Source organism: Malus sylvestris, chromosome 15 (genome assembly GCF_916048215.2).
Source record: "Malus sylvestris chromosome 15, drMalSylv7.2, whole genome shotgun sequence".
In the NCBI taxonomy this organism is placed as follows: domain Eukaryota; kingdom Viridiplantae; phylum Streptophyta; class Magnoliopsida; order Rosales; family Rosaceae; genus Malus; species Malus sylvestris.
The window spans coordinates 39,218,998-39,229,542 of record NC_062274.1 but is presented as its reverse complement, the minus strand read 5'-3'; the positions used below and the strand labels follow the sequence as shown (position 1 = coordinate 39,229,542).

At 35.8% G+C, this 10,545-nt stretch overlaps 1 protein-coding gene across 2 annotated transcripts; it reads right to left on the bottom strand.

Annotated features, from left to right (window-relative positions):
- Positions 1-341: 341 nt before the first annotated feature.
- LOC126604878 (protein translocase subunit SECA2, chloroplastic) lies at positions 342-10,545 on the bottom strand. Of its 2 annotated transcripts, none has more exons than XM_050272203.1 (31): positions 10,224-10,545; positions 9,987-10,121; positions 9,831-9,900; positions 9,668-9,732; positions 9,410-9,530; positions 9,169-9,260; positions 8,956-9,021; positions 8,700-8,764; positions 8,534-8,621; positions 8,305-8,370; positions 7,938-8,053; positions 7,621-7,711; positions 7,213-7,296; positions 6,990-7,082; positions 6,788-6,883; positions 6,586-6,671; positions 5,901-5,979; positions 5,662-5,775; positions 5,379-5,474; positions 5,246-5,309; positions 4,726-5,015; positions 4,460-4,515; positions 3,936-4,053; positions 3,707-3,787; positions 2,605-2,684; positions 1,934-1,988; positions 1,787-1,856; positions 1,517-1,694; positions 1,240-1,363; positions 631-705; positions 342-553 (listed from the first exon to the last, which is right to left on the bottom strand). In XM_050272203.1, the coding sequence occupies exons 1-31, from the start codon at positions 10,404-10,406 to the stop codon at positions 389-391; spliced, it is 3,162 nt and encodes a 1,053-aa protein (XP_050128160.1). In that variant the 5' UTR covers positions 10,407-10,545; the 3' UTR covers positions 342-388. The 2 variants fall into 2 exon arrangements, with proteins under 2 accessions (XP_050128160.1, XP_050128159.1); XM_050272202.1 differs by having other exon boundaries at positions 1,517-1,706; positions 10,224-10,544.

Sequence of the window (10,545 nt, the reverse complement as noted above, 5' to 3'; positions counted from 1 at the left end):
ACTAGTTTTTCACCCTTGAATTCACCTAATTTCATATCTAGTTTACTTTGTTTTGCTATCTGTCTAGTTTGATTAATTTCGTCCAAATCAACCCCCCTTTAATTAAGTGTGTTAGATTAGTTAGAAAAGTGTTCAAATATGTCCAATTTAGTGTTTTGAGCCTTAGTAGTCTGAAATTCGTCCAATTAACTCCCTAATTTGAGTCAGTTTTAAGTCTTAAGTGTCTAGTTTTGTGTTTTTGAGTCTAATTTAGTGTTTTAGAGTTTAATTTGTGTAGATCAGCAGCTCTTCTAATCCCCGGCCTAGAACGATCCCTACTTACATATACTACTATCATAGGGTTTTAATTTGAGTGTTAGAATATTTCACATCATCAATAAACCCAGATTTATGATACAAAAATTTCTTGGGACTCCATTGAGGATGACCAATATTGCACAAGAGATTCTACAGTCAACCTTCGTGTTGCACTAAGCATAGATATGAAAAATCGACAACCATCAATTTTGTATTCTTCAAGAGGATTCCTGTGCCCGAAACTCCTTACGTTTACCTGCCAGATATTCCATGTAAGCCCATGACTATGCCCAAGCTAATTGAGATTTAAATCCACAAAAGATTAAAGAATACCGCTGAGCTAAGCCTGTTCATGTTTACGAGATGATCCCTCCAGAAACAATCAAGGGTTTTCACAATAACTGCTCTCTGTTTTCAGATCAAAATTTTAGTCAAGAAAGGAAATTAACTGTTAAAACAAAAATTATAAAAACAGATAAACTTCTGGTAAGATAATATGTAAGCAAATCTGGAATTTTTACACAAATCTTCTCATCGAAGGAAAAAATACTACTATTTTAGGGCAAACTCAAACCCATTTGTTTACAACCATTAAGCATGCATCATATTTACGTTAACCATATAGCAACACAAATTCCAACTTAAGAGTGCTGGAAATCTTTGAGAGAGTGCTGGAAATCTTTTTCTTCTCGAACGCAATAATAATGATAAGCTAATAAATCAACGTTAGCATTCATCAAGGGAAGTGATTTCACACCCGTTTAGCTTCTCAAACACCCATCTTTATTTATGGGGCATCATATTGAATAAGTCAAACGGAATCAACAAATATGATTAAACAAGGGTGATTAAGAGGCTAAAAAGGGTGTGAAAATCACTTCCCTTCACCAACTACCATAGATATAAAAAGTAATAATGAATGGTTGAAGAGAAGATTCTTACTTCCACTTCCTTCACATGTCCATCATCATAACCAGATTCTTGAATAACATCCAAGTATGAAGCAATTAAAAGATCTCCAAGGTATTTGCGGAGGAGGCTAGTAGTAGCATGGTACCGTCCATTCCTAAAGTAAACATATCAGGGAATGATAAAACTCATAATATTGTTAAAAGGAAAACAGAAACAACAGAAATGATACAAAATAAACGAAGCATTCCAAATTATGGGTATGTGTGAGGGACGGGAGCGCGTGCACACAAGCAGAGAGTTCACTCACTTAGTCATATCATCAGAGCATATAGCAAGCCAGCGTTTCAATGAAGAGCTCTTCTTGCGGATTCCTCTGAAGGCATTTGGAGGTCTTGGCAAGTTTGGAAGGTGAACGTCATGAATATTTCTAGAGTTTAGTTCATGTGAGTCTGCTAGAGATTTTAGTAAAACTTCCTCTGTAATGCCTGTAAATGAATCTGGAGAAGCTTCATGCCATGAGGATTCATGTTAAACAAACAAGGAAATGCAGGAAAAGGATACAAATGTATCAGCTTACCATCCAGTAGTTTCCCAGAAATTGTCATAAACTCCTTCAAAAGCTTCCCCAAATTCCAATTTCTTGGATGCTATTAAGCAGTAGGGAATCAGTAAGACGAATTAGGGGATAGAAGTATACAACAACCAATTGGAAATTCCATACTACCTTCAGTGCATCAACGTTTCCAAAGACAATTTCATCTACCACTGCCTGCATGTACCTATTAACGACTTTCAATGAGTTAATTAACAACAAAAATGCTGCAAAAAATTCGAAACTTGTAAAATATTAAATTATAATCATTTGGACATTAAATTAAATGGGAGAAATTAGTAAAAACAAGAAAGTGGAACCCAGCTAGATTTTAACAAATCAAGCAGAGTGGTATAAAATATGAAACAGGCCAAGAAAGAGAAGTAGCAACAATTAGCAATACAATTGCATGCTTTATCTGCCACTTGTACACTTTTCAGAACACGAATACTGAATGTTGTCACACTCGGCAAGCTTAAGTTTTCCGACGCTTCAGAGTCTCACACTAAAATAGTTTTCAATTATATAAGCTACTTCCAGGTAGATAATGACTCAGTTATGCATTCTGGGCACTCTATTCTAATTTTACATATCAAGAATTCTAAAAGAAAGAGGTCTGAAAATTAAATTACAAGTTATCACCAATCTTTCTATAACCCGGTGAACCCTTTTTCTTTTGTTCCTTCTCTGAAACACACATTCACTAACAATATCCAAGTATTGTGTAACGGCTAAAGGATGTAACTTCAAACAAGCATGCTACTGTAAAATGAGTACCTTGAGTGTGGGACTCAGAAACTTACTGGTAAATGTTCTGGGAACAACTTTCATCATCACCCGTTAAAATGGACTGTCTAAGTTCATAGACATGCTTTCTCTGCACCTGGAAAAAGGGAACAACACAATTTAACGAACAAGATGTTGGGTTTTTCCAGCCCATGATGAGTTGTCCCAAGTCTATTAGGAATTATATAGTCTTAGAGGATTAAATTGTTTACCCAATTGAAGTTGTTTTCCCAATTGGAGTTGTTTACCCAATTGAAGTTGTCTACCCAATTTAAATTGTTTACCCAGTTTAAATTGTTTACCTAATTGGAGTTGTTTTCCCAACTGGAGTTGGTTTCTCAATTCGAGAAGAATTCATAACTAGATTCCAATTAGGATTAGTAATCCTTATTGAATAAGACCTTGTCTATATTAGGAGGCTATTGCAAGAAAAACAATAAATTGTATACTACTCAAGGAGTTAGAGTGAAAGAATATTGTAAGGGCAAACTGTGTGCGAGAGAAAAGAAAGAGATATGAGTAGAGTGTATTTCTTGTTCTTGTTCTTTCAGGTTTTTCGTCAAGTCTTAATCCTAAAGGCTTGGCAAGATTATCCGTTGTACTCATTATTGATATAGTGAAAGATTGTTGTTACTACCCCGTGGACGTAGGCACATATAGCCAAACCACATTAATGCTTTGTGTTATTTATCTTGGTTATTTTGTTTTCAATTTCCAAGTTGTCATGTTTTTCCCATTCTTAAACGCGATACTCACAACACAAGTAAGCAAGGGTCATCATCATTTAAGCTTGACATGCAATTAAGAAGGACCCTTTTTTCCTATTTTCCAGTTTTGAATTTATGCAAGTAACTTACCTGCACGATGCATCACTTAAAGTTTGCTAACTAATGATAACAATATACCTGATTTAGTACTTAAATCATAGAAAAGGGATACAGTGTCCAATGGTTACTCGTCATGGAAATTTAGGGATTACAAAGTTTATTATACTGCTCTCCAGTGACGAAAGTTCAAAACTGAATAAATCAATGTGATTAAGAACAAGTTTGCTCAGTGTTTGTAAATAGTGCAGTAGTTACTACTCCAATAAAGACATTGTTATTCATAAATGCATACCTCTAATACTTCATCAAACTCAACAAGGCTCTTCCTTATGCCAAAGAAGTACTTCTCTGCATTAACTTGCAGGGCCAGTAGCTAAAATTCACAAGTATTAAGCAGATACTTTTAGAAACAAGAGAGAGTGAACAATAATGTGTGAGATGATTAACTGAGAGCTCGCCAAGCACACTTAAAATATCAGAGAAACGGATAAGAACATCATTGACATGAGATCATGAATTACCTGTTTAACAATTGCACCACCTTCAATTGGCATATCCTCATCATTTGTAATTTTGGAAATAAGTCTCACAGCCCACTCAGTGTCAAAATTAAACTTTTGAAACATCTCATCCTGCAAGCTATTACATAAATGAACAAATAATAAGGTATGGAATAATGAAACCATGAGTTTTACAGTCAAGAAAACATGCGCAGTTCAAGATCAATGTGGGCCAGCTCTTAGACTTGCAAAAACCACCAGTTGGAACAGAAGGTTGCATGGTCCAGTGTGAACCAACAATAAAGATGACTGAAATCATGATCAATAAACCAGTCTGACTGGCCATTACATTGATTAAGATGAAGCAATGTTGACCGAGCAGAAGTGAGCTATGATAACTTGGTGAGGTTTTATTACAAGATAATATCAATAAACATGAACAGACCACAGACCACAGATGCTATAGACCCACCACAAATCATGTCTTTGTGTGACCATATCAATACCGAATCCATGTAAGCCTAAGCCGCTGAAGAGTGAATTACCTCACCATAAATCGTGTGGATCCAGGATCACCTTGCCTTCCAGCTCTTCCACGAAGCTAATGTAGTAAACAAAAAAATTTATCACGATAATCAAAATAAAAACTGTCAAACGAAAGAAACAACCAATATATAAAGAAAACTCTTGACAGTTCCCAAAATGGAATTGGATGACCACATCAAACTATATTTAGCTCATGCATGAGTCCATTCTTCATAGCCAAATGGTAAATAAATATGACTCCAAAATGTATGCCAAAAACAATCACCTGGTTATCTATTCTCCGTGACTCATGCAAAGATGTTCCTATCACATGAAGACCCCCAAGATTTTTTACTTCAGACCCTTCTTTGAAACAGTGTACCTCGCAATCCTTCAGAACAGATAGATAAGCAAGTGCAATTGTAGGGCCAAGAGGGTACATCTCTGACTGTTCATCAACAAGCGTCTCTAAATCTTTCAAATCTTTTGACTGACTCATTTCCACTGACTCTGATATCATAGATTTTGCCTCCTTATACGTCCAGCTCTTGCCTTCATTTTTGCAAACATACTTGGCTACACGATGCATAAGAGAATATTAAGCGGTTGTTTGGATTTTAATTGGAAACTAGTTTATACTTTTCAAAGAAGATGAAACTAACTAATTACTTAATATCCAATGGTTTCAAAAACAAAAAAATTGGATCCAAGAATGATACCAAACAGGCTCTAAAAGATTATGATTATAGATTGATGACTAATGTGCATTGTACAAGCATAAAATATTTTTAGTGAGAGTCACAAACCCATTAGTGCTGTCTTAGCAAGAAAAGCTAATGATGATGGACCGACCTTTATCTTGGACAATACCTACAACAAATGATTAATTAGAAACAGATTCAAATTGGCATGCAGCTTAAAGGATCAACAATGAATCACCTTTTGTGAAATTGCCTCTCCATCAACATCAACATTTGGAGCTTCTCGTGTCAGGAACGAAATTAAACTGTCTTCTATGATCTCTTTTGCAAGCATCTTCAGTCATTGCAAGTACAAAAGGAATTAAACCACTGTTTAGTTTCTACTTATCCACACTGAGTCCAGACAAAGATGCATTAGAGTAAAGGATAGATGCATATGCATGAAGTACATGTTCGAATGGATTCCTGAAAATCATGTGTAGGTTCATTTAGAATAAATTAACAAGGAAAAAGGCACTTACTTTTGGATTTCCTCCTAGAATTATGTCAGTGCCTCTGCCAGCCATATTGGTAGAAATGGTAATGGCATATTTTCTTCCTGCTTGGGCAACAATTTCAGCCTCCCTTGCAGCATACTGATGAGAGAAGTGCATAAACACAACGGCAATGTAAAACCAAACTGTCAATTGAGTATTATAGTTAAAAAAAAAATTGATAGACCGCCATGTGAAAGCTCCAATCAAGTTAAATTTCAATAAACCTTAGGCCGTGCATTTAGAATATTGTGGGGGATATTCTGTTCCCTCAGCAGATCAGACAAGTACTCGGAATTCTCAACACTGCATTATTAAAATGAGAGATCATAGTTATAAATCTGCTGACCTCTGCATACTCAAGACATGAAGTCGACCAAATACTAGTATCCCCTCCTCATGCATAAACTTATCCAGTGTAAATATGATTTAGTTTAACTTTAATCCAATAAACAAGTAATTTGGATCAACGATATGCCATTCAGTCCAAATACCATTAGAATTCTTACAAAAGCACATGAAACAACATGCCTCCACAGATATAACCATGATGACAAAGTTTGAAATAGAGACTGAAAAAGTTTCAGCAGCTTTATCTGAATCACGAATTCCTATATATTTCTGATTCAACTCTCCACCATTACCCAAGTAACTAACATACACGACCGGGAAAATTATAAAAGGCGAAACAGATATGTAATTCAGCATCAGAAATGATATAAAAGGTACCAAAAAATGCTTGACTATCAATGATATAATGCAAACTCCTCTTGGTCACAAAGTACAAAACTTCTAAAGTTTAACATGCATAAGATTGCTGAGTCACTGGCACATAAGAAGGTTATAACATGGCAGCCGCTCTATATTCACAGAACCAGATGCAAGAATTTAAACACATTAAATTAGATTTACCTGGTAGTTCCAACCAAAACAGGTCGCCCCTGTCTGAACATGTACTCCACTTCTTGTCGAACATATTCCCACTTTCCTTGAGCAGTCTAAAATAATACAAACCGAAACCTTCTGTCAAGTTGACGATAGAGTTTATTGGAATTTCGAGGTATAGAATTTATAGACATCAGATATACTTGAGGGTGAGCATTAAATATCCTACCGCAAAAGCTTGAATTGGTAAATCATTACGAATGTTTGGAAGATTTGTTGGCATTTCAATGACTGGCACTTGAAACATCTTCAAGAACTCTTTCTCCTGAAATTATTAAAGGGTAGATTTACATGAATATGCAATTATGAATACAAGTTATGCAAAAAATTTACTTTGAAAAATACATCAGAATGCTTGTAAACAGACATACTTCTGTTTTTGCAGTTCCAGTCATTCCTGACAGTTTTGGGTAGAGCTTGAATAAAGATTGATAAGTGATTTGTGCCACAACAACCGAATCAGCCTAACAAGTACATTGATATTACAACTTTGAACTAGGATGGTATATACATCATGTAATGAATTGCAGTGAAAAAAAAAAAAAAAAAAAAAAAAGATACTTCAGGTACTAGTTGCCAAACGTTTGGATGTACCTGAATCTTCAAGCCTTCTTTAGCTTCCACAGCCTGATGAATCCCCTCAGACCACCTTCTCTTCTCCTCAACTCTGCCAGTCAGCTGTAAATATTTTAAGAACTTTGAGTTTCTAATGAGTCACTTAATTTCTACTTGTTTATAAAGTGCACCATCAATGAATTTTTGATCCACATTTATTTCAATGATTCTATTCCGTCCGTCGTCAATATAAGCCACTCAATGATTAGATCAAAGACAACTCAAAATTTATAAAAATGGAATTTGGTATAATCCACTTATCAATTGAGGAAAGAGAAATGTTGAATTGGTCTTTCCCTAATTCATTTAGGGTACCTAAAATTATGATGCATACCACAGTTTATCTTTCGTATATAATAGTCTGCCTAATAAAAATATAAATCATACCTCATTTATTATGAGAGCCTTCCCATTTCTGACAATGTATTGCACACCTTGACGATAGAACTCTTTAGCCTTCAACGCATTCATCACAAATCTACATATTTCAAATTTCAATGCTAAAAAAAATAAGTTGATTGATTGTCTATTGACCACATTTTAAACTTCAATACTTGCTATAATAATTGCTGATGGTAGGTCAAACAATTGTGATAATTTAACAGAGAAGGTCTATTATGTGCTTATCACTCTCATGGTGTATTATGTGTAAACATGGAGCACAGGGCTTAATTTGTATAAGAACGGTTGAGTTTGATCATTACCTAGCCCAAGGATCATTTTCATCCCACAAGTCATTTGTTTCAAGGGCCATCTCAGCAAGAGCTATTCCTTCTTCAGTCAACTCAACTGAATTATCTTTAAGTTCTACATTGTAATGCTGTAATGTTGATGATTATGAAACATAAAAGTTATTCTCAACTTATCAATACCCTATCGACATGATATCAATAATACAGAATTAAGGATGACACATTGACGACATATAGAGTATCCCGCTCTATGACAGTGGAGCAAGATCCCCTTCAGAAGTTCTCCCTCCTATTCCTATATATATATATATATGCATGGGAAAACAAATGAATAGCTGCAGAAAGTTCATCTGAAAATAATAGGAAAGACTAGTCTCACAATTCCTCGCACAAGCAAATCTGCCACTTTAGCAGCCACAGGATAGCGTGCAGCATCTTTACTAGCCTGAGAAGGACAAAATTTAATAATCAATGTGTACAACAAAGAGATATTTTTACAAATAAAATTACACATTACCATACCAGATTAAGCTACTATTAAAAGAAAAGAAAATTAGCATTCAAATTATAACATAAAAATAAAAAATGGAAACCTTACAAAAATTTACCTCCCCACTAATTAGCAATGGATTTCGTCCTTCGTCAATAAGAACTGAGTCAACTTCATCAACTATTGCAAAATGAAATGGCTTTGGCCTGTTTTTACAAAGTAAAACTGCTGACATTAGAAAGAAATAAAAAAACATGTATGAACTAAAATTATTTGAGATGTACCATTTCATAACAAGCTGTCCACTGTTTCCAGCAAGGTTATCTCGTAGATAGTCAAAACCAAGTTCCTGAGTGAATCATTATGAATGAGCTATCAGGAAGACAGAAATTTTCTTCTTCTTTTGTTTTGGTGGGAACAAACTAACTAGTAATATCTACACCATGGCTAGCAAACATTAGAAAGCAAAACAAAAGGTTTCTATGCAACTACCACAAAGAGTAACGCAAATACAACCAACAAGCAGTAGAAATGACTTACTGAGTTATTAGTGTATGTTATGTCACAGCTATAGTTGGACCTCCTCTCTTCAGCTGTCATCCCCCTCTACATTGCAAATAGGAACTTAAATAAACATTGAATTATATACATAAATAAATTGAAGTGTATCCAAGTTAAACAACTGCAGGCCGCCATGTCTCATAATTAGGAATCAAGTCTATTGCATGCAAATTCACATGGAGAGGAAATTACCTGAACAAGACCCACAGTAAGGCCTAAGAAGCGATGAACACGACCCATCCAGTCAGCATCTCGTTGTGCAAGGTAATCGTTTACGGTTACCACTGTTTCAACAGAGAGCAAATTATGGAATTAAATTTTGACAAATGTACACGATAAGGAAAGGTACAAACAATTGGGCATTCCACCCATTGTACAACTACACTTGCAAACAAATAAAATTCTTCTATAATATCCAACACAGAAAACATACCATGAACGCCTTCACCTGTCAGGGCATTAAGATATGCCGCCAAGGTGGAAACCAACGTTTTTCCCTCTCCTGTTTTCATTTCTGCAATGGACCCATCATGAAGCACCGCCCCACCAATAATCTGGTGTTAACATTGACAACATATATAAACAAACAAAAATATTAAGTTGACAATTTACACATAAATTACATATGTAGAAACTATATGTACAACCGCAAATGTAATCATGAACGTAATGAGAGCGAGAAATAGGAAACCTGCACATCGAAATGACGCATACCAAGCTTCCTTTTTGCAGCTTCACGAACAACAGCAAAAGCCTCTGTAAACATTATAATTCAAGAAACAGAATTACTCCAAAAGTTTAGAATCCAATTAAAATAATGGACAATCTTCTAGTAAGCAGAGAAGATTGGGAACCAGCTTGGATATCAGCAAGTGTCTCCCCCTTTCCCAGCCTTTGCCGGAACTCTGCAGTTTTAGCAGTAAGCTACAAGAAACAAAGACAACCCAGTTTTCAAAAAGCCAAAAGAAATCCAATACCACAAACAATCAAATAGAACGAAACCACCAAACCTGGTCATCAGAGAGACTCTGTACTTGAGGCTCGAGCGCATTTACAGACTTCACAAGGCGGTAGTAGTCCCGAACAACCCAGTTGTTCAAACTAGTTACATCACTCCAAGTTTTCCTTATAAGACCCAAGTTTTCCTAAATCAAAGAACAACCCATTCACGCATTTCATCAAACAGATGATGGGCAATTGAGTAAAAGCAAAAAGTACACTGAAAGACAGAGGATATATAAATTTACCTTAATAGAGGCAGCAATGGGTTTGCTTGTGAGCCTGAGACGACGTCGTGGAGGCCGAGAGAAGGTAGAAAACGAAGAAAAGAAGCGGGCTTGGTCGGGGAGGACGGAGGTGGAGAGTTGTGAGAGAGGTTTAAGGGATAGGAAATAGGGGTTTTGGAGAGAAGGCAGGGCAGCCATAGCCATGGAGCTCTCTCTGCGATATGCAAGTGCAGAAGCCGAGTAGGAAGCGGGAACCGGTCAGCTACGATTCTCCCGGCAACATGAAACGAGTGAAGACTACAAATTACATACAATACTACATGTGTGTTAAATTAATGTAATT